We start from the raw sequence: 24,815 nt of genomic DNA, 5'->3' as shown, positions 1-24,815 counted from the left end.
AGTGTTCTGACGTGGCTTTTGTATATGATTTCTGGTATGAATCAACAGGAATGGTCATGGTAAAACAGTGTCTGGAACTGCAGGAAATCCTTATGGATTCTTATGGTGGTGTTGACTCAGACTTTTGGCAGGAAGGCGCTGTTTAAGACCTAGGTAAATCAGAATGACCTTGTTCTAAACTTTATTTGTATAAGCTTAAACTATTACTTAAACAGATAGCATTCTCAGCTGGGAAACCGCGACTTTGCCTAGTCATTAACGTTAGGATCAGGGTAAAATGCCCACCTGAGAGGTGTTCACTTTACACAACATGGACATAATTTCTTCAGAATACATTGGATTTCTTCCCTCATTATTAGTGAGAAATAGTTGACTTCAAAATAAGACAGCAAATGAAAGCAGCAGAAATTAAAGTAATGATGAAAGACTGGCCTGAATGCCAAAATAGTTATGGGAAGGGTTAAACTAAAATGAAAATTGCAATTTTCTAGCTCATATTTCTAAAGAACTGAGTGTGAGAAATTTTTGCTTCACTACCTGCAAAGCCTGACCTAATTGACAATCAGTTTAATATACCTGATGGAAAGCAGTCATGAGATCCACCACTGTGTCAGTTTTCAATCCCTGGAACAAATACAAGGGTGTGAAATATGAGGCAGGTAGTAATTGATTTGCCTTTTCTGAAATGCTGGCATGTTACTGGAAGAAAATAAACATCAGTATTCTTACTTGAAGAAAACAAGGACATATTTGAGAACGGTTATTTGTATATAAATTTGATGCCAGAAGTTAAAATACTGTTTTCAGTATTGATAAAAGTATGTATTACTTTTTCTATTGTTGGCTTAAACCAGAGATTTAAATAATTGCTTCATGATTTAAAATGGCATGCAGGAAATCTTAATTTACATAATTTATTTTAATCTTATTTTACATTTCTAATTCTCAATTCTTTTCTTAAATAAAAGCAGATTCCTTGTGCTTGGCAGGACGTTACTTTTTGTTAGTCAGAAGGACAGGAGTAGTCATTGATTTAAGATATGTCAACATATATCTATTTGAACTTCTGATTTTGTTTTTTTAAGTCGTTAAGTACTATTTGAGATCTTTTGTTTACTAGATGCTGTAAGCTTTTAACTGATTATTTCTGTTAAGTTACATTTAGATGGGATTCAGTTAAAATGCACAAAGGAATCATTAATGAGAGATGAAAATTTGTTTTTAGCTTCCCCTACTTCCAAGATATTAATACTACCAGATCTTATCCTCCCACAAGTTAGAGCTACTCATCCTGCATCTTGATTTTGCTCATAGTCTGGAAAAGGGAAAAACAAGCTGGCTTCCTTTTTCAAATCCCAGTTTAGTTCTCATCTCTGAATGAACCAGTAATCAAAATGAACTTGTTGAATAAACTGAAAGGAAGAATTAACTTTCTTTCTGCACCTGCAGATGAAGCTAGTGTTGTAAAAAGCTGGTTCAGCACTCAACATGCTATTTCTAGCCACTTACTCAGTAACACCCACCAGTTTGGTGTTTTGACTTTCTCTGAAATTTTTGCAGCAAGCCTGGACTGCTTGTATGTTTTGCACTTAGTGATTCTAGACTTCACTGTACTGTGGGTTGCCCTTATTTCACATTTTATTTTAAATAGGGCTGTTTTTAAATGGACAGACATACTTGGTTTAAAATAAAGAATGACACTTTAAAAATTGTTTTGCCTTTTAAACTGGTAAATTCTTTGCTTTTGCTCACATTTTGCAAAATGTATCATAGTTGATACCACTTACCTCAAATTGTGGCTGATAATTGTTGGTCAGGAGGTATATAAAGTACTCTGCAACAAAGTTAATTTTTTCCTGGAATCGTCTGGAACAGTAAACTTGCAGTTCTTTGAGATACACTCATATTTGTACGTGACGCATTCTAGCACCTTTGCTAGTACAAAATTAGTACAGTGTACAAAAAGGAAGAAAATATGTATGCATGACGGGTAGGTATTTTGTAGCAAATTGCCATAGAGATTAATGGAGCAATGGATATAACTGTAACTTGCACAAGGGCTGTACATGAACGTAAGCAACACGACCTATACTGGTATGGTTCAAGTGGCAAATCCCTTAATGTGAACACAGTTATACAATATATGAGGATTAGTCCCATATGGGAAGAAAAATAGGTTAAGACAGTGTAACTACAGACATCTGTGGGCTGTAGTGTTATCATGTAATACAGTATTTGCCTCTACTAGAAAATTATACTACCATCATTCTTATAATATACACAGGTACTCTAGCATTTAATTGAATTTCTACAGAAGCCCAAGGAAAAACTGGGCTTTGAAGCAGACAAGGACATACCAAGCCAGCCTGTTGCTGGAAACAGGTGAGCGGACGAAAGGGATGAATGCCTCTGACCTGTGGAGTCTGGTAACTTCTTGCTGAGATCTTGCTACAGTGCTGGATTTTTCTGATCTTAATTTCTTGCTGTGTATGACTGGTTTGTTTTTCTGTTAGGACTACACTATGAACTTCTGAGAGGAGGAGAAAAGGGGGGAGGGGGAATGGAGGCAGTGAAAACGCGGGTGGCTTGAGTTATATTTGGCTTTTTTGAACAGATTAATCACTTTGCTGATTCACACCGTCCTTATTCTGCACTTTTGAATTCTTTCTTAAGGAAGCATCTTAATGAACTAATTCAGAAAACATTCTATTGACATAAGCCTTGTTGTGAGGTAAAGAAAATCTTTTTTTTTTACAGTTTAGAAAATGGAGTGACTGCAGTTCTTCCATTACTTTGATGAAGCTAGTTAAACTCCTGCAACTGTTCTAGACTTTGAAACAAAGCTTCTTCTTAGCTTCATTTAATTTAGGGATTTACAATTATAAATTCTCCTAACACTTTTTTTCAAGTAAATATACCAGCTGAAGTTGATATTAATGCTCTTATTGATTAGAGTCGTAGCATCATGTGAGTATTACTTTCTGACGTTATTTTTAGCTCAATACAACAGTGTTACATAAGAAGGGAACATGATTAAAAACTAAATATCAACTATTAATGAAAAGCATCTGAAAAGCTGCTTTGAAGTACAGACTTTGCTGGTTGCTGGCTCATAAGAACACAGCGGTAATAGTTCTTTCACTGGTGCTGAACTTGTCTTAAGCAAAAGTAGCTACTAAAGCCATGAGAATAAAATTCTTTTATTAGCAGCCTGAGATTCTGTATTATTATGCTGTATCGAAAATGTGTAAAGCGTGCAAATGCCAGCATGATTCCAGGCAAGAAAGAAAGGCCGGGTTTTGTTCATACACCTTTTAGTTTTATATGGAAAACCTTTTGAGATTGTCTTCAGACCAGGTAAAATTACTGGTAGTATAAAGAGTGGATGGAAGGAGATTATGTTTGGAATGAATAGATAGAATAGAAGTGTAAGATATGAATATGTCTACTTTTTAGTTTAGTATTGCTAAGTAATTAATAAATATAAATTATTCATATCATGGTTTTATTACTGTGGTTGCAAATTTTGTAAAGACTATTGTATGCAAAACAGAGCCTGAAGAACCAAGTGCTGGAGCCTGAAAACATCTTGTGCGTTAATTAACAAAAATCAGATGGTAAGTAGAACTCCATGAGTGTTTCAAAGTTTTAATGTTTATTGATTTCTTTCTCCCTTTTAAGGATCAATGGTACCATTTGCTTTAGAGCTAGGGACTTGAGGTCCCTTTGCTTTAGCAAAGGAAATTGGTAGCAGAGCAGGGAATTCTTCCCAACTCTTTGTCTCGCAGATTACCGATATAACTGATAGACTATCCTTCCCACACTTTACATTTTTTTGCTCCATGTTTATGGATTTTTTTGGTTTATTTTTTATTAAAAGCAGATGTTTCACTGGCCAAGTTGTTTTACAGACTTCTTTATCACTAGCTGATGAAAATCAAACAGAAGATGCCCAGGAAAAGAGTGACTGTGGCCACTTTCTGCATTTGTTCTCTTGTTGTTGGATTGGAAGCTACCCTCTGCCTAAGGTGGGTACCTATCAGGGATAGTATAGATATATTTTAATCCCAATTTTGTATTTAAATTGCTTCATAACTTTAAGTACTTCCAAATATCTGCACAATAACTGTCATAAACATCAGCATCCTGGGGTTAGTAAAACGAAGAGCTTTGAAATGACAAAGTTTTCTCTTATTGCTGGCAGAATGTGTTTCCCAGTGCTCCCATGCATGGCTATAGGGAGTTCATGTACTTACCCTTACCAAAAGGGTGAATACAGCTTGCACTTTGCCATATTGGAAGCATTGAGAGTGACAGTAAATTTTGTTTGTGCAGGATGCTCTTCTGGGAAATAAAGACATTTTCAATACTAAATTAGGTTATTCTTAATTTAAATCTATGTTTATTCAAGGTTTTAGTTAACCCTAACCTTAACGTTCTCTGTAGTGATTAAAATACTGTGTTCACCTGCAGAATAGGCTTCTCTTTCAGTCTGGAGGTTGTGAGGCTAGGAAGAAAAAGGCCTCCTAGGGAAAGGCCCCCATTTTTGTTCTGTCAGTGCTTGTCTGTTTGTCATTACTCGTAATAAATGGCTCCTTATCTGTTATGCTGTCTTCTTAATTAAGAGGGCACTGGTGTATAAAAGTGAAGACTGCAGTGGTCAACTAATGGTTCTTCTGGGGATGAATGTTTCACTGTGGTAGAAAGGTCAAAACATAGGTTAAACAGACATTTAATTCCATAGTTTTCTTCCCAGATCCATGCAGATTTCACAGCCCTTTTCTGCTACAATCATGGCAGAAGCATCCAGAATCCTAAAATGCAAGAAATCCAGTTATCAGGTACACCACTAAAAGTGAGCTTGAGCTAAAAAAATGGTAAAGACAAAAGCAGTTAAATTGGTTAGCAAAATGGTATCTTTGGTGCATAGTAACTATAATGACTCGCTTCTCTTGACCTCCACGAGCTGTTCTGTGCTTGAATAAATCTCAGCTAGAAGAGGAAGCTCTGTTCCAGTGATGTGCAGCTTCCTCCTTTGTCTGATGTTAATGCAAAATGTTCTCAGTTGCAAAGAAGGTTTTTTCTTTTCTTTCTTTTCCTTCTTTTAAAATTTTTTTTCCAGACAAGAAGGAGGGAACAGTTAATAGAATTGGAGTGTGTTCATCTTTTACTGCTTTGTGATTATGGGCTGGAACTGTAATTTCTTCTGCTATACCTTTTGAGGCAGAATTATATGGATACAACCGAGGAGATTGTTACCTGTGAAATTAGTTATTTAGGTAAGCACCCTAAGAAATTTTTCATAAAGTTGCAGTTTGTGTCCTAATTAAAAAGGTGTAGGAGAAGAGTCTGAACTAGCCTCCCTGCCAAACCAAAAGCATGATCTGCATTCCAGGAAGTTTAAAGTTATATATAGCTTATTTGTCAATAATAATGAAAAAAGTGGATTTTACAGTATAGAGTCTGTAAATTTTATTTGCTGCTATCACAAGGCTAAAGTATGCTTACGCTGGATCCACACTCATTTTGTGCTATTACCCAGCAATGTGAAAGAAAGCATTTTAAAAGGAAATTCAGGCAGAGGAGGTAAAAAGGATGAGGTAACTAAAAATGTAGCATTTATTGAAACTCACAGAATGAGAATCTTCCAAGCAGATATTTTTCAATTAAGTGTATAGTGAAACAGGTGGTCCAGCTGGTTTTCTTGAAGTTTTTTGGTAACAGAAGACTGCTCATGAAGTGTACTGGACTCATAGAGATTGTTAGTCTGGATGGTTCTGTCCCTCGCTACATATTTGTTCCACAAGATCCATGCAAAGGCAAAAGACACACAAATTTGAGTAATGGCTCATACTGTTAGTTCTGCCTGCAAAGGTCTGAAGAAAAACTGTTGGCAATCTAGTCTTGATTATGCAGCTACTAAATTTTATTCTAAAGTACTAAGTATTTCATAACAGTTTTTTAACTCATTAACAGTTGCTACCTGAATGTTAATCATGACTAAATGTGGCCACAAGCAATACACTGAGATACAGCAGATTCAACAAACTACAGGTGCAGAATTTCTCAAACTTCCATCGAAGAAGAGCACTCAGGTTCTGTCCCTTCCAGCTAGTACAGGGTGTATATTCCAAGGGAATAACAATTTGGCAAATGTGCATCAGCCCGGAGGACTGAAATGCAGGAAAAATATACACGTTAGTAGATGAGTCATCCCTGGAGTTTTGCAATATGGTCTTTTACAAGAACAGGATACACTATTGATTCTATAATATATCTGAAACTGAAAATCATGTTGAATTTTACGCATGATTACATTGAGCAGCTTGCTCTTGTGTCAGTTTGGTCACTGTTTGGTTTAAACTGCAGGTCAAACTGCCGTCTGTCCAGACATGCAACCCAGATATTAATGTCTAGGTCTAAGTTTGTCTTTACATTTTATCATTGCAGACTGGGTTCAAAACCAAAAGTGATTTATTGTGCAGCCTTGGTTCAAATAGAGACTACAGTGAGAAACCTTAAAAAAAACACAGCCTCTTACCTAAGTCTCTGTCACTCTGCAGCTCTTTTGTAGTCATTACCGTTGTCTTTGAATATCCTTGGAGTGGAATATTTCAGGTAGGTCCAGGCATGCATTTATTAAGCTGTCTGCCTACCAGAATTATGTTGAATTTCATTTTTCTGATCTTGTCAGACACTAAAATTACTGTCTTGCAGAAATCCATATTTCAATTATTTCCAGAATCTCATGATTTATGAATTTGCTTCCATCACAATAGGTTTAAAGTATGTACATCTCAAAATGCAGACCATTCCCATATATGCTTGCAAATACAAATAAGCATGTATTTTCTTTTGGCTACTTTATGTTCTCTGTCTGGGCAATGCATGAGAGAAGTAAGATACCAAAAGCAGCTTATTTTTTTCTTCCTAAAATCAGTATTGGTAGATCTAGTCAACAATTAACATTATTTCTGTATTCAGTTCTTTCATAGACTTTGTTGCTGTTTGCTATTCAGTGGGTTAATAAGCTTCTTTTTGTTTCATGTGTAGAAATTGTTTTGAGTTAATCAGGATAATAAAATATTTTTCAATTTATATCTTTCTGACATCTTGGTTCACTATTAATGCCCCTTCTGATGTAGCTTTCTGGGAAAGCTCTGGCAAAACCTCCAAAGCTGTTCATCGATGCGGCAGCAGCCGCCATTAAAGGCTATTTGGATAAATAAATACATTCAAAGGCATTTTGTAGTAAATACTTGGACATCTTTTCAGGGAAAACTGGAGGCTCTCACATCAGATGTCTGTAAACAGTCCTGTCTAGATTGCAGGCATCGCACGTTTGCTGGCAGCATCTCACCTGGATTTAGTTAAACTGACAGGAATACACCAGCGGCTGTTACGCGTGCTGCTTCCACGAGTCTTAGTGGGTTAACGTAGCCCTGCCTTTGAGCGCACAAGGCATCTCTTCATTAGCTGCCTCCTAGCCACATCACTGGCTTGTTTATTGCTAATAAGAGTGGCAGCACAGGGTAGGGTTGTGGCCAAGAGAGGGTAGTTCCTCAGTCTCACAGGTGGAGCACATCGCACAGAGTGAAGACCCAACAGGACTGCTGCCCAGATACTGAGTGGGTGCCTAGACAGACAGGACACTTGAGATGAGTAATAGCCAAGGAGAACTTACTTGAATGGTCTAGCTGAAACAAACCAGCTTCCCAAGTGCATAAAAATCCCATGGCTTGGCCTGCTGAGTATCAGCCAACCAGTTCTAGCTATCACCAAATGTGCCTGTTCATCTGGGGAGTCTCAGTTGCATTTGTCAGGTTCAGCCGTCAAAACAACTTTCGGTACCATAGCCAGGTTCAGAATGGTGTAAGAAAACACGTTGCTGTGTGTGTGGACTCATGCCAAATGCCTGGAATAAACAGGTTCTGACTTGCTGCTACCATAGAAGGATTTAACTGCTGGTGACTTCTTGCATGACACAGCTATGAGATCCCATGCTTAAACAAGCCATCAAGAGAACAGAGCTGGTGAAGGGAGTATGATAGGGATAAAAAGCTACTTTTTACATTGCATTGGCACCTGGCACTCCTAGTGTAAGCTATGTAGACAAACACTGCACTTCGTTCCAAGTCAGTCAGTCCATATCCTGACTGACAGAAATGAACAAATAAGGAAAAAAAGAAATATTTGGCTAAAAAGAAATGAGCTGTAATCTTGCCTAACAAAAGTGGACTTGTATTGTAGAGTGGCATTCTGTAGCCCACACGGCAAAAGTGGATCGTGACAAAGTTTTGCAGGAATTTTTTGGCATGGCGTTGTCTGCATGAACATGAAAAATGTAATCGGAGGAAAGGACAAGTAGGCAGTTAAAGGCAGGATAGCTATCAAGGAATGATGTCTATAAAAGCTGACAGAGTAAGGCTCAATCACAGCAGGCCTTTTAGAACCGACTGCAGACTTGTGCCCAGCAATGAAAACCGGAGTGGATGGAAGGGTATGGCTTGTGACCCGGAGGTAAGGGAGAGAGGGGGGACAGTGCAAAGGGAGGGTGATGTTGGGTACCGGTAACGGTGGCAGAGCTGTGGTATATTCGGCACTGAGGTCCCACGTGACAACCTGGCTCACAGGTTTGGTGCTGCAGATAGAAAAATGGCCAGCTAGTATAGCATCAAAAAGCATAAAGTGGAAGTGATGTCTGGAAGCTTTGATGAAGGGCAAAAGGGCAATCAAGAGTTTAAGAAGAGTTTAGAACTGGTGGTTTGGTGTTTGTGAGGAACATTTTTTGTTTAAACTGATTCTATCTTCGGAAAATGTGGAATTTGGAAATTCCATTTTAGGAAAGCAGAACTGAGTTCTTGCCATAACAGTATTAGTTAAAAATCTGCTTTTAACTGTCTATAAACATCAAGTCTAGCAGTAGATGTCAGGATTTGAGAGCAATATAGGATGTGCCCCAGAAACTCAAAGGACATTTGGACCAAGAGACATTTAAGTTATCCAGAGTGAGAGTTAAATCCTGATGAGCTGCCCTGTGGGGCCTTCCTTACAAGGTTTGAGATGTGGCTGGGCATCAAATATGGAAAATATTCGTACTAAAGGATAGAGAGCCCAGATCCACTGCTGCCTTGCTTTTGAAGAGAACAAAGATGAAAAAAATAGCACAACTTGGGACTGTTCCACTTCTATTGCTAATGAACCTCTCTGCTGCAAGCAGCTAAGATCCATCAGTTTGAGTCTCCAACAGCCTGTCTAAGCTCTACTTCTGCCTGTTGCTGTTGGGTTTTCTTTTTTATTTTACTTGGTTTTAAAGTGAATAAATAGTTGCAGGAGGCAGCGTTTGGTGTTACACTGCTCAGCGCAGCAGTTGTGTGCGGGGGGCGGGGCCGGCCCCCGAGGCTCTGCCCGGTGCCGGTGTTTGGGCGCCACCCAGCGGCGCGGCGCGGCGCTGCGGCGGCTGCCGGGAGCCGCAGGGGAGCAGCCTCTGCCGCCGCTTCCTCCTCACACTTGCTTTTGGGCTGAAGTAAAGCGGAGCTGACGTTCACCTTGCCCACCTTTAAAGCCAACTGTAATTCTTCAAAGTAATTTTAATGGGGTGGGGGGTTTTTTGCATTTTTTTTTTTAATCCACGGTTGTGGATGTAGGTAAAATTTTTAATCTCTACAAAATTGTGCTGATTCTTTATTGCTCCCAAGTATAGTCAGCTCTTGACTTCATTGGTTTAATAAAGCAGTGGGATGCATAGATAATGTGACATTTGCTCAGTGAAGGTTCAATAGTCTATAGTAGAGAAAAAGGTAGTAATGATAATATTGAATAGAGAGCAAAAATTGCTTCCTGATAGTAAGTTGACACACTCTGAAATGTTTTCAGACACAAGCTGACTTACGTGGAGCTCCCTTGAGCAGGAGTGGGCAGAGATGCCTGTAATCTATATCTAAATCCTCCCTTAGAAAGCGGAGAGCTAAGACGTTACCAAAAAAAAGACCCCTCTTGAAATAAAATTAATATAGACTTACCTATGATTAAATCAAACATGCCTTCTGGTTCATGAAGAACTAGAACTTCATGAAATGAAGATAGAATGAAATCCTACAGTGTTGAGCACACGAAAGTAAAGGAGTCTGCATTTTACAAAATGGCCAAGAATACTAGGTGCTATTTTGTTTTTCAGTTTAGTATGAAGTGAGAAACACACAGTTCTTAAAAAAAACCCATAGACTCTTGTCCTCATGCATGAGTCATAACCTGTAATTGGTACTCATTCCAATTAGCTGCCTCACTCTCAAACTCTTACAGTTTACTGTTAATTTTCACTTTAAACTTCCTTAACAGGATGCAAAAAATAAATTACCTTCTGAAGTTGGTAATCCACAAAATGGCTCAAAAGGCATGTGACTAGTTATGTGTCTAAAAAATAATTAATATAATAGGAAAACTGATGCTGGAAGAATTAAGTAAGAATACTTCTGCAAATCTGAGTGGCCAGAAGAAAGACAGGGAAGAAAGGTATCTACACACCCTGAAAGAACAAGAATGCCTTCCTGTGCCCTCCTTTCTTCCCCTTTCAGACCCCTTTTTGGGGGAGAAAGGGGAAGAAATCCCACTGCACAATTCAGAACTGTGGAATGTGCACACTTCCAGCAGGGGTGAAGAAGAGTGGTTTTGTTTCCATCTCCCTTTCTCTGCTTACTGTAGCATTCTGGGTTGTTTTTTTTCCTTTTTTTTTTCTTCTTTTCTTTTTGTTTGGTATTCCCCCCTAAAAAAACCCCAAATCAGCAAGTAGTCTGGAGTATGAGTCTTCTGCTGATTTGACCTAAAAACTCAGGACCTTATTGGAAAGGATTTTGTTCTGGGGGTAGGTCTGGCCAGTGCAAAGCAGATGGGTGGTAACAGGGAGAAGTGACTGGTCAGGTGGCAGGGACAAGGCTAGGCAGCCCTATTTTAAAGGCCAGAGAGGGTTGTGTGTGTGGCAGGAATACAGATCTGAGGTGCAGAGGAAGCAAATTACTTGTCCAGAGTTGCACAAGAAGTCTGTGGTAAAGGAGGGCTCAAGTCAAAGATAGGTACCTGGTCTAGAAAACAAGCGTCTCTTTTTTTCTTTCCCTCTCTTCTCTAGAAAGGCTATTTTTAGCTCTGGCAACTCACTGAGACCTTAGCAAAGATTATTATTAATTTTGCATATGCAATTTCTTTGCATCATTGCAAAGTTGTGCACTTTTATTTCTTGGATGCACAATGGCTTATTTTGCTTTTGTTTCTGTTTACTTTTCCTTGTCTTCAAGGTATAGCACTTCAGCACTTTTGCTTTTGCAAAAACAGAGGACTGCAACTTCTTTCTTTGCAAAGTTCTTCCTACGGCAAGGAACATTTAATTTCAGTTTTTAGTGGCTGGCTTCATTGCCGGAAATGACTGTAGTGATTGAAGTTCCTCATAGTCTGTACACAAAATAGACTTGTAGCTTGGTGCACTAAGGAAACACTTCATAATCTATGGTGACTTTCTGCACTGGGAAATATGCAAAACTCCAGTGCACATGAAAACATAGGCTTGCAGTCCCAGCCGCCTCCTAAGGAGCAGAATTATGGAGCTACCGCAGCACATGTGAGACAAGGTCCATTTGTGTCTGTGTCAAGGAACAGTCCAGCAAAGAGAGATTACCTGACAGTTGCTCTGCTGTGCTATGGGAATTTAATAAATTTCATGGATTGGTTCATTGTACCAGGTGAGAGCCTATTTTCTCCCTCTAAGGAAAAAGAAATTTAAGTTCTCAACAGCTCTACTTACTCTGTAGTTACAAATGTTTTCTAAAGTAAGGATATGCTTTATGTCTTTTTAATCTTTCTCACTTATCTGCTTTAGCCTGCTGGTCATACTCAAAATGAAACTTCCAATTATAAATCTTGAAAGGCCAATAAATGATGTATTAGTTATTGATGCTTATAAAAATCACATCTGTTAAATGCTTAAGATTCATATTTTTAAATCTAAGTATCTTATAAACAGACTTTAGCATACAGAGCAACCGGTCTATTTTTGTGTCTGGATTCTACAGAGATTTGACTAAGAAGCTTCCCTTTATTGTATACAGCAGCTTACCAGGCCTTCTTTGGATCTAGTAGATTAGATATAACATTCCTTTATCTGAAATACAGTGATGCCATTCCCCCCATTAAAAGTACAAAAATTATGTTATCTTTGTGCAGGTTTGTTTAGGGGAGGCTTAACTTCCTCATGATCTGCTAGAAATTGTGTGATTTCTGCAACGAAGAGTGTAACATGATTGTGTAAAGAGAACACAGAACAGAGACCCACTTCCTTAAGCATCACCTACCAAATTTACAACTTGTTTTCTAATAAATAACATCCTTCTTCCAAAATGTGATTTTTTAAAATTTTTTTTTTACCTAGCCATGAATAGCAAAGCATTGCTTCTAGTAAACTGGTGGGAAATTCATGTTTTTTCCTCCCATGTAAACTGTGGTCTGTGTAAATTTGTCTGTTTAGCATCACTCCTAAGCATCTACCATGGTTCCAGGGATCTGATTTATAAATTAGGAGGAAACACTTGTTTTGAGCTTCTGAGTGGCCAGGAAATCATAAATGTTCTAAAAGCTTGAAATAACCCAAAGGATGGATTGTTAAATTTGGAATTAATATCTAATGACAGTACACAAACTAATTATTTTTACTACTTAGACCATTCAGAAATTTAAGATATTTGGTCAGTATCTTTAAAAATTGAGAGGCCAGTGGGTTTAGGAGTTTAAGCTTTTTTCTTTTGAATACTTCTTAACCACACATATAAGAGGGAAGGAAACAAGTAGTAGTGCATGCTGAATGATACTGCAAGACTGTTAGTGAAAAACTTCAATGTACGAGTTCTATTGTCAGGTAACTTTCCCTGGAGAAGGGCAGGGGACAGGAGAGGATGAAAATATCTTTGAGCAAGAACTGGCATGCTAGGAGGATATGCACTTGGAAGTTTTAAGTGCAAGCAGTCATTTGGCTCATTCCAGGCTTTGAACTATTCTTTGGCTCCTGTACCTGCTAAGAGCTTAAAATTTTCAAGAAGGCCTGTGAAGTCAAGCTTGCCTACTTGTTAACATGCTCAGTTTCTTGTGAATGAGGTACCTTCAGGGACCTGTAAGAATTCAAGAGTAGAGGTGGGGATAGTGTCCAGGCCTCTGAAATATCAAACATCTACTTTAATTACAATATATGACTAAAACACTTTTTAGTTAACTCTATGACCTCTTGGGCCATGGGGGAAATCTGTAAATTGCAGTTTATACCACAGCAATACACTGTTCATCTGCTAGAATTCAGCTGCATTGCAGAATTCTTGGATCAGTACTTTTGAGTTTGGCTGTCCATATGTATGAACATATTGTTAAATGTAAGTTAGCATGAAAGTGAAGATGGAGAGGCATGAGTATTTCTTTAAAAGTAAGCTGGTGGCAGTTATGAAGTTGTGGTTTCCGGGCAGTTTTGGTCACAGGCTTTGACAGAGTTTGCATCAATCTTCACGCACAAAACAAGCTCTTCCACTTAATTGTCTGCTGGAATTGAGTCTTCAGTTTGTTAAAAATGGTGATCATGCAGACTTTTTCCCCTCTGATCTGTTACCCTGTTCCAAGCTGTTCAGATCAATGCTTTGTAATTTGCCAATAACTGGTCAGGCCAATTATTTCAGTTATGTGGAGGGGAAAACATTTTAATGGTGCTCAGTCAGAAAGTTAGTTTGAGATGAAGCTGTGGTTCAGTTCAAGTCTTGTGTTAGCTGTGATTTGTTCTAAGTACTCTATTAGTCCAAAACTGAAGTTCCTGTAATACAGTATTTCTGTGTGTTGATAATCAGCTACCAGAAAGAATAGATACAATTGATTGTCCTGTTTTACTGATGCAAAATGTTTGAATGAAGTCACTGACTTAAACTTCTGAGACCATTAAGAAAAGCCTAAATGCAGGATATGTTCAAGAGTCATTGAGAAACAGCTGTAAAACCTCTGGTGCTGCTGTTAGGCTAGACCTTGATCTACACTGACTTCAAGTCACATCAGTAAACTTCAAGTCACATCAGGAGACTGATCACGTTGCAGCCATGGGGACTGTGGGAGAGCATGCATTTAGCTTTAAACTAGCTGGCTCAAGAATGTTTTTAAGCGGCTGCAGCAGCATCATATACGGCATAACATGTAAAATACACTGTAGGAGCAGAATAGGTACCTCTTGCTAACCTCACCCTGAGCTCCATTCTGCTGCAGATCAGCTTCCGTGAACATAGCAGACAATTTACACAGAACTTGTTTTCTTACATGGTGGCTTCATCCTCTTGATAATGTTTTGATTTTGACTGTTTTGGCAAAACTAAAGCTGCATGAGAAGAAATTTCTTTTTTAATTGATATCTTTCAATATCAGAGTAAAGGTATGCTTATTCAAAGCAGTATCTTCTGCTATTTTTAATTTTTTTTCAGGAACATAAGGCAGAAATGCAAGATAGGTGAGACGGTAGATTTGCAGTCTTGGCATGATGGAGAGATGAAAATGACCCTTTTGTCTCAAAAGCATTCATGCGTCCACGAGGTGCCAGATCCACGGATCCTCCCTCAGTTTGTTGCTTGTGTGACTTTCTTCCACACTTTTTGACAACTCTTCTAACTTTTTTCCACAGCTATTGAATGGTTAGAAATCAAGATGGAATTTCTGTCAGCCGTTTATCACAAATAGAAATGATCACTTTTGGTGGTTTGTCTATCATTGTCACCACTAAAAATGTTAATTTGTAAATCCACAGTTATCTGTATCTCATCTGATCTCTGCAAAATTGCCATAGAAATATGAACAGAATTACACGATCAGAACCATGATCTGAATTACAGTAGTACATCCCTGGCTATGGGCTGATTTAGCCACCATTGGCTAATGAAGACTGTCGCCATTTGCATCCTGAAAAATCTAACATGCACTAATTTGAATACTGTATATACTGAAAATATTAATTCTGTTATTCTTAACAGAAGGCATTTGAACTCATCTTAACATTTTAAGGTCATCAAGAAAATTTTAGGATTAGCTGTATGAAGATAGCAATCTCCAGGCTGCAAAACTTTGCCACTGTTTTTTTCCACGTTGTGTCCATTAAACTTTGAACTGTAAACTGTTTATGTGCTTAGGTACTAACGGTGCAAAAGAAACAGAACAGTTGTGATTGAAATAGCGGGTAAACTGACTCTCATAAGACCTATCTAGTGGAAGATAATGAATTTTATCTATAGTGATAAGAATTTTTAATCCTCTGTGTATCTCTGCTTGTGGTAGAGTAATGGTTTACATGCAAACTAGCAAGCTAAATGTGCTGCAGTTCTTGCAAGCCCTGTTCTTGAAATAAATCTTTTGAGTTGGCAAATGAATAGAATTACAAGGAATGAGCCGGGTACTTTGCTGTCATTCAGTGTTTGACTCTGTTGCAGGGATCCTGTTAGATATACAGAGATACTTCAAGCTTAGCGATGGGGATACAGGTCTACTGCAAACAGGTAATAAAACCTCTTAAGTTCAGATAGTTTACTTTGCTTTGCATCTATGTGGTCTGTTCCTAAAACACAGTCTAGTTACTTATTTCTTCTAGTTCCTACTCGTGTCTGGTATTGCTCACTTCCACTTGTGGGCAGGCTGACTATAATGCAAAACTGAAAGTCTTTGGTTCAGGGCAGACTGGAGCTGAGTCCTTCAAAAATCCCACCGTATGTATGTGAATCACAAAAGATGAAGGAATTTCTCAAGAAATACAGAACTTAAGCAATTCACACGTTTTATTTTTGTACAGTTTTTTTTGAATCTGCATTTATCTTTTTCTAAATATCAGTCTACTTACTGGTTCTACAAACTCAGACTGCCTTTAACCTCTGCCCTAAAAAATAACCTGAGTTTGTCTGAGGGGTGAGGAGTACATACGATAAAACTAATTTTACCAATATTGTCTTTGTTTCTTCTTGGATTTCCAGTCTTCATCTTGTGTTACATGCTGGCTGCCCCCATCTTTGGATACCTTGGTGACCGGTACAATAGGAAAGTCATCCTTGGAGCTGGTATTTTCTTCTGGTCTGGTGTAACATTAGGCAGTTCATTCATCAGCGAATTGGTATGTTGCTTTTTTAGAGGGTACTATGAAAATAATCTGCATACATCTTGCAGGAGTTGATAGAGTCCTTCTCTGATCACATTTGGAAAAGCTATCAGTGAGCACTCACTCCCCAAGCCTGGACTAAATGGACTTTGTGCAGGAATGATTTATAGGATGGTGGAGTCCAGCCTAGGCAATGGAGAACCCGCACATTACTGTTGCAGTTGATGGGATCTTATTTTTGTCCCGAATGTTTGTTGATTATGACCTTACAGTGTAGCAGCTTGCTGGACAAGCTTGTGGTCTGTCGACCCTATCCCGTAATTCCCTCTGGGAGTCACTCTGAGAAGTCACTACTGTGCAGAAAGTAGAAAGCACATCAGTGGGATGCAAGGGAAGCAGGTGTGAGTGGAGGGAATACAGACATATGCAAAAGGCAGCTGAATTCTTATTTCCTCTGCTGCATTTGATCCACTAAAATGCACCTCTTTAATAGTAAGCTTTCTTTCTTGCATGGGCTTTTTTGGACTATAATATGTCTTTTGCCTGCAGTATTACTGGATATTCTTTCTTTCACGAGGACTAGTTGGCATTGGCACGGCCAGTTATTCCACAATAGCACCTACCATCATTGCAGACCTGTTTGAGGAAGGAAAAAGGACCGCAATGTTATCTATCTTCTATATCTTCATCCCAGTGGGAAGGTTGGTTTTCTTGCTAGTAACTGATCCGCCTTTTGAAATTCTGTCTGACCATGCCTGCAATTCAATATACTCTGAGCCTTGAATAGACATATTTTGATGTATATCTGCATTGGCTCTTGCAAAATGATTTGTCACTTGCTTAGCATGTTTAAATAGAGCTCGTTAGGCTTATTTCTGTATCTACCTTGAAGAAAAATTTGCTTTTTTCCCCCAACATATTTAGGGAGAATCTAAACTCTGAAAACCAGTAGGCTTTGAATAAAATATTGAATCAATTCTAAAATAAATATGTGCATGGGAGTAGGTAATTTATTTCTGGGTTTTGGAAGACAAAAGCTTTCAGATATTTATTTACTTGACAAATTTTTCAAGAACCCTCCATTAAATGTCTCCCAGGGAAGACTTGGCACTTCCCTCTCCTCTTTTAGTTAAATTGACATTGTGTCTGAAGAAGAGGAGAGTAAGAAGAGGAGAGGAGAGTAAGAAGAGGAGAGCCTTCTTGTGGAGAAGGGCTTTTCAAGTGGTTTGGAGGCATAGTCTTTATTAGAGCAGGCAGGCAAGGCTGAGCCCAGAAGGCAGATTAAAACTAAAGGAATTCCTTCAGGGCTTAATTCATGTGGCTAGCACAGAAAAGATTAAATAATAAACTGCTTTATGGGCTGTCTGATCTGGGTTTGCAGTGTCATTCTACAGAATATGTATTCCAAGGGGAATCTGGGACATTACTGCCATCATCTCAAGTCTGCTCTGAGGAGGTTAGAATCTCTTTTTAATATGGGCTGGCAAATAGACTAGCATAGACCATGAGAGTTGTTTCTGTTTATTTGTTTTGAAAACTATGACAGAATACTTCTCTATGCTCTCCTTAGCTGGCAAGACATGTCATTTCAGCCAGCAAGAATTCATTGGTGCCTACTGATTATTCCTTTCTGTTGCTTGCAGTGGTCTTGGTTATGTCCTAGCAGCTGGCATGGCAGATGTCACTGGTGACTGGCACTGGGCATTCAGGGTGAGTTACTCACTTTCACTCATGGGGCTGAGCCATTCACTGTAAAATCAGAATCATCACTGGGGTTTGGATTATTTATATTCGTTGTGTTAAAAGAGCTGAGCAGTGGAAGGACTTTCTACTGTCTGACTGGTCATGAACTTGGTGTTTAAGAGAACTCTTCCTGCAGGACAAGTGGAAGATTTATGCCTAGCTCTTGCAGAATGAAAGCAGGCATAGGTGAAATTGTACAGCAGCCAGGGCAGGTGCTGACATTCCTCTCACCTGAGGACACACTTGGAATGGTTGTCAGTGCACCAAGATCTCCTCAAACAGAGGAAACTGAAGGTAAAATGATCATTATACTGGTAGCACCAGTAGAATTCTTCAGGAAAGTACAGAGAGGTTGTTTTCTGAAATGCTGTTGGGAACAACTTCTATTATTTGAGGGTTTCAAGAAAAAAAACCTCTTCTGTTCTGGTCATGTCATCACGATGTCTTTCCATACTGAACACCTAGTGCTTTGGAAGTACTTTGTCAGATCCCCCTAATTTATCTATAAAATTCACTAGCAAGTACAGGATAAGCGGGGAAGAATGTTTACTGGAATAACAGTCTGATGTTATTCAGATAACACTGATGACTGCATCAGTGATTCTTGCATTTGTGACCAGAGTACTACGGTACAGTTTTCTTTCTTCACGTGTTTTTCTCCAAAATCAGAGGGAGTGATCATGTATCTGTATGATGGAGAGGGAGGATCTATTATCTTTCCTCCAAAGTCACCATAAATCACCAAAGTCACTCTTCTTCTTTACAAATATGACTTACAACAGCAAGTCACATCTATTTCTGAACATATCTGCGATTCTCCGATATCTAATTCTAATGCTGAATTTGAATTGCTGTGGAGTTTTCACTATAAGAAAAAAGGTATACTTGATCTAACCAGCCTTCTGTCTACAGATAACTCCTTGCATGGGAGGTCTAGCACTGGTTCTTCTGATTCTACTGGTCCCTCACAGGACCCAGAGAAGGACAGCAGCACACAGAGCACTGAGCATCTCCGGCACACTACGAGTAGCGGCTGAGAAACCAGGTGTACAGAGAACTGCCAAGACTACTTGGTGTCAAGACGTCACATCACTTGCCAAGAAGTAAGTGATTTTAGCGACAAAGGTTCCCTCCATTGAAGAATGGCCATTCCATTATTAGAAATATGGCCATCAAATCCCCCTCAGCTCCTTTGTATCGCATGCTGTATACAAGATGATTGACACACCATTAATAAAAATCTTTCTTCCACTCTTTTACAGGAGTGCTCCATAAGAGATTAAAAATTTATTTGCTTCTGCTATCCTCCCGTTTTGAGGAGGGGGAAGGAGGCAAAGTTATGATGGCAGCGTGCTCCTATTTAAATCCAACTCTACTTTCTACTAAGTTTCCCCATCCCTCTTGCTTTAACACGTAGGGTAAGCTAGATCGGTAAAAGTGCACATTTTGCAGGTGCAACTTTATCTGTAATTCTTAGTGCCTGCGGAAGGTTGGATCAGCATGTCTCAGGCAGTCTTTATATGGTATTTGTGAGCCTGCTGCGCCTCTGAGAGAAGAGGTCAGAGCCTGCAGGACCCCAATATGGTTTATAAAGTAACCGTCACTACACACTGTAACCTGTGGCTGGCAGATGACCTCTTCCTTTTGACCACACAAAAATTAAAGCCAACACCAGCTGACCTGCGGGGCGAAGGACGATACCGCCGGCAGCAGGGCGCCCGCTCCCGGCAGCCTGCAGCAGGCCCTCGCCGCGGCAGGCAGGAAGCGCTGCGTCCGGCGGGGGAACGGCAGGTGCCGCTGTGCGCCTGCGCCAGTCCCGGCTCCGCGCCGCCCGCGCGGCGGGCTGCTGCCCCGCGTGCCGGGCAAGTGCTTTTAGTTCAAAGGCTTCCTTTCCTGGGGCCTCGTCTGTCTTTGGCGTGTTCTTCTTCTAGCGGATGCAGCGTTTTCTAATTGACAATTAGATTCGCATCCTGTTTGCATCCAGAACAGCAAGTACATTAGAGATGCAGTTTGTTGGAGCACCATTTGTAGGCAGTACAGTCTGAAGTGAATAAAAAAGGAACCTTCCTGCCATTTCAACAACTAGACTGTCGTCAAAGTTGCTTTCCTACAAAGATGTTCCTTACAGCAAGGTTGTAAAAACAGATTTTAGTTTTCTTTAGCAATTGATTTCCGGAGCATAAGGACATACTGCCAAAAAACAGGTGGTTCTACTTTTAATCAAGTCCAAGAGCCCTTTTTCTTTAGAAGATGAAGAATTAGGTTCATATCTTAACAAATCGTCTAGTCTGGTGGTCACCTGGTCATTTGCAGCATTCTTATTTAGTCTTAAGATTTCATGCCTCCCTATTGACCTCGAAGGGGACTTTCTCCTAAACTATTGACTAGAAAGAGACCAGTAAAAAGTTAATTTTCTCCTAGAAAAGGGCAGGAAGGAGACAAGATTTGGACAGTTTTAAAAAATGCTTCTCCTTTTGTCTGAAAACTCACTGTGCAGACTAAGAGTCTTATTTTTACTTACTCAGGTGGAGTTACAGAGGGCTTCAGCTGCTGCATTAACAGTTTGGAAGACCCAGATGTTACTCTCATTTATACTGGTTACCCAAACAACTTAAAACCATCCTGAGGCATTTAGACTTGCACATAGAACATTTTCATTTAGCTACTAAACCATTAAATTCTTGCCCACTCTCTGTTGTTGTAGTTCTGCTATCAAAAATTTCACAGCAATTGTTTTAGGAAAAGTTGGCAATGAAATCTGCAAGAGACCAGGACTGGGATTTAACATGCAATAGGTCATACTCTTCGCTCTAATTAGTACTTTCCTGTTGAAGTTCATAGATAAGGCCTCATCAAATTTCATCTCTTCAAGGGAGCACATTTTGATTCTAAGATGGCTGAAAGAATTGTTTTGTTACTGCTTGAAATCCTGGGTATTGCAGGTAGGCTTTCCCTTTTTCCTCACACCCCATTCTTTCTAATATCTCTCATTTCTTTCTTTTGACTTTCAGTTCGAGTTTTGTCTGGTCCTCACTGGGTCTGACTGCCATGGCCTTCGTTACTGGAGCCCTGGGGATGTGGGTACCGCTGTTTCTTTACAGGGCTCAGGTTGTCCAGGGCATTGTATCACCATGCTTCCAAGAATCATGCAATTCATCTAACAGGTGAGGTGCACACAACTGTGGAAATGCACTTGGAAACACTGCGCAGTGCTAAATCAGTTTGTTTCCAAAGGCAGAAGATAGGATGTGACTGTGAACACTTCTTGTGAAGGCAATTGAGTGTGAATGTTAGACTAAATTGCTTCCAGGTATGGTAAGACACTCCTATTTGTTTGTTTATAATCACTTGGTTAACTGGAAAGATGCTGCCAGCCCTATTTAAGTAAAGTGGAAAGAAGCAGTAACAGGAACGCTTGTGGGAAAAAAGGAGCAGCTTTAGCCAGGAGACTTCAGTTGACAATCGACTGTGCACCCCAAACTACTTAAATACCCATTTAAGTATGTTTAGATCCTTAAGTATGTTAGATCCTGGTAACTTTCCTACTATCTTCTTGTTAGTCAGGTTTTAAAACTCCTGCCGTGTTGGCCAGGTCATTGTGACTCCCAGCATAAAGCAAGCTTGATGAATTTGATCTAGTATCATATCATTACATCAAAACAGGATAATTTGTTCTTGTGAGTAACTGCCAGCAGAGCTCCGCTTACAGAGGCTGTCCAGACCAATAAAGATTAATGAATAAGTATCAAATGTTGGCAAGGGGAATTTACAACAGGAGAGGACTCTGAAGTAATCATAATACAACTTTTTGGAGATCACTTTTCCCCAGGTAGGAAGAGGATTTTTTTCCTTACAATGTGTTATCCAGAATAGAAAAATGTATTCGGTGTTGCTCTTGAGTCTTCATGGCTACCCTCAAGAACAGTGAGCACTGGGACACTTCTCTATGTACTGACTCCCTACCAGTGGGCTCCATACAAGTGTCCCTACCTTTCTTCTGGAGGTATCCCAAATCTGTTTTCAGTCTCTGCCTTCGTGATGGATTTCCAGGAGCTAACTGCTTACTACATTGTCTTTCCAGGTAAAGACAATTAAAGGGAAAAGCAGTAATCATACCTTGAGCTTGTCCTCTGGTAATGGGGTTCTTTTGCTTTTCTGCAATGGAAGAACTGAGTCAACTCAAAAGTGGTTTCTGAGTTGTAGTGTAACCAGATGGATTGAATAGTCATCCACAAGTACTTCAATGGGCGATGCAATTGTCCTTCCATGGATGCCACCATTGGCGCATTACTTAATAGCAAATAATGCTGAGGAGGGGAGTGAACGCAGGAGTCTGGCTCGGGGTAAGCAGAGAAGGGAAGACGAACAGTTTAAACTGTTCGGCTGTATCTGTTAACAGATACAGTTTAAATACTTCCTTTATTAAGCTGAAGGTGTTAGCCTATGTTTTGTTTTCTAATCCACCTTCTGAATTATTATTCCACAGTAATGTTGCTAGAGCAGACAATGTCTTCAGGGAAGTGAAATGGAGCACCTGATAGTTTAACCTCATGTACTGCTTCTTACAGGATGCTTTAAAAATAACCTTGGCGTAAGCTAGTGCCAGAAGCAGCATAAGGCTGGTTTTAGACTGTTATTCCAGGGGGATGTAAAGAAACATAATATAAACAACTATGTCAGACCTGTAGCTGACAGTGCTGGAAGAACTGAGCTGCACATTCCCAGACCTGCCCAGGGATACTTTAAGGACATTTTCCCCTCTGGCTGTTCAGTAGTTGCAGGCTTTGTTTAAGGATCAGGGCTGTGTCACTTGGACTCCCTGGAAACACAAATTCAAACGGCACCACAGCTGACTCAGGTCTCAGTCCTTTCAAGGTAGATAAATAGGCAGCATGAAGTTTTTATTCAGGTCTTTGTGCAGACACTTTCGAACAGATCAGACAGATAAGTGAGCATTCTCAGACCCTAAAAGATCCCATAGGAGCCTTTCCCCAGGACTAGACTTCTGTACTTTCCTACTCCCTGACAATTGAACTGTGCTTGGATTTAGTTTTGGCTGTTGCCTTTTCTTCCAGCTGTAGGTTTATTTCAACTGCAGTTTACAACACATGAATCTTCTAAAATCTTCTAAGCACAATTCCATGAATACTTCCATCAACTAATGTCACCTTCGAACTTGCCTCTCCTGCACAAATCTCTAAGATAGTTATTCTGCCTAGTGACAATCTATATTGTCACTATCAAGCTATAGTGAGTGATGGATCAGAATCCTGAAGAACTTACAGGGAGAGTACAAATACGCTTCAAGTTTGTTATCTTGTATAGCAATAGGTTTGGGTTTTTTTCTTGTAGAATTATTGAGTTCTTCCTAGTCAGCCAGAAAGAAACTAAAAAGTAGATGCACTGTAGTTTAAAGGAATAGATCATATCCTAGCTGGTTACTTTACTTTGCAGTCAGAGAAAGCTTAGGAAAATGTACAGAACTAACCATGTAGCACTCTGAAATATTTAGAAGCACTTGTGCTCAGAACACAATGCTCCTGTCCCTGTTTGCCTCAGGAGAATTATGATGCATTAAACAATCAGTGGCACCACTGGTCTTGTTGCAAGAGACTTGCTTTGTCATTAGGATCTCATTTGGCACAGAGAGAAAAGCATACATGGAAGTCCCTTTGGAAGCTGAATCTTCTAAGCTATTCAAACATATACTTTTAAAACATGAACTTGTCATTCCTGGAGAACACAATTGCATTTGCAGGCACACAAAGCTGAGTGTCATTTGAAATTCTGCGTTCAGAAAATGCTACATGGACCTCCCACTAGTTAACTATTCAGTATTCTTTGACCTCTTTTGGAAGTGGTAGATGTTTCCCATAGTGAGAGAAGTGACTCATCTCAGCTGTGCTAACTAGAGGGTTATAATTTAGATGTATATAATTCCATGTGATAGGATCTCTTCCAAGACAGCAGATTGTGATACAGAGTTATTCCATCTGTATTTTAGGGATGACTGAGTAGATTGGTTCACAGGGTAACCGAGATGACTGTGTCTCCTCTAAATCACTGGATGTCCAAGCCAGGTCATACTGAGAAGGGTCCTCTTTGAGCCTGGGTGCATAACACCTGCTCTGTAAATGGGTAAATATCTGCTCCACAGGGTAGAGCCTCAGTTGCAGAGGCATAGCTTCAATTGAGGCTTGGGATTAAATCCATTTAGAAGGAGTAGGAGGGCTAGATCTAGTGGAATAAAATTCAAGTTCTCCATTAAAGATTCCTCTGAAACTAAATGTATAGCCAACACCATTTTTCTTCCTCTGTATCATCTTACTGTGCTCAGTTGAATCCTTTGCTTTGTCACCAGCCTGATATTTGGAGGCATCACCATTGGGACGGGAATCTTGGGTGTCATTGCTGGGGCAGAAGCTGCAAGAAGATTAAGGAAGATAAACAATAAAGCTGATCCTCTGATCTGTGCCACAAGCATGTTCATTTCTGCTCTGTGCCTCTACATAGCTCTGATGGTGGCCCAGACGAACATCCTTTCCGCTTTTGTAAGTGCCGATCTGTCTGTCATTAGCAAAATGTCTTCTGGGATCCTGGGGAGAAAGGGAAGGGGGAGGAGGAGGCGAGGGGTGGCGTTTGCAGAATTCTCTGCAATCTTCTAGACCATTAAGAGGTTTCAGTGACTTGTGACAAGGTGGCCTGCCAGCTAAGCACTGTGCATGTTGCTCTAATGCTGCCCGCAGCTGCGGTCTGTCTTGTGAGAGCCACGTTGTGGATTACTTTGCCCAGTGAAAAGGGCAGGCAGTCAGAGCATTATACATTGGGCATTAGGACCTACAGAGTCTGCCCACACTAAAGAAGAGAATAGTAAGCCTATGTAGTTAGCTGCATGAAGCTAGAGTGTCCCTTATCCAAATATGTAGTTAAAGGAAGT

At 39.7% G+C, this 24,815-nt stretch overlaps 1 protein-coding gene across 1 annotated transcript in view; it reads left to right on the top strand.

Annotated features, from left to right (window-relative positions):
- Positions 1 to 11,521: 11,521 nt before the first annotated feature.
- SPNS3 (SPNS lysolipid transporter 3, sphingosine-1-phosphate (putative)) overlaps positions 11,522 to 24,815 on the top strand; it is a 29,111-nt gene continuing 15,817 nt past the window's right edge. Inside the window, exons 1-8 of the mRNA XM_072882017.1 lie at positions 11,522 to 11,729; positions 15,480 to 15,545; positions 16,014 to 16,150; positions 16,685 to 16,836; positions 17,779 to 17,845; positions 18,791 to 18,981; positions 20,890 to 21,042; positions 24,240 to 24,429. Coding sequence (XP_072738118.1) covers positions 11,522 to 11,729; positions 15,480 to 15,545; positions 16,014 to 16,150; positions 16,685 to 16,836; positions 17,779 to 17,845; positions 18,791 to 18,981; positions 20,890 to 21,042; positions 24,240 to 24,429 — 1,164 coding nt within the window. The remainder of the gene's footprint in view (positions 11,730 to 15,479; positions 15,546 to 16,013; positions 16,151 to 16,684; positions 16,837 to 17,778; positions 17,846 to 18,790; positions 18,982 to 20,889; positions 21,043 to 24,239; positions 24,430 to 24,815) is intronic.

The sequence above is a fragment of the Ciconia boyciana genome, chromosome 17 (assembly GCF_034638445.1).
Source record: "Ciconia boyciana chromosome 17, ASM3463844v1, whole genome shotgun sequence".
Taxonomy (NCBI): Eukaryota; Metazoa; Chordata; class Aves; order Ciconiiformes; family Ciconiidae; genus Ciconia; species Ciconia boyciana.
Note: the sequence above shows the minus strand (reverse complement) of the source record. Positions and strands in the feature narration are given on the sequence as shown.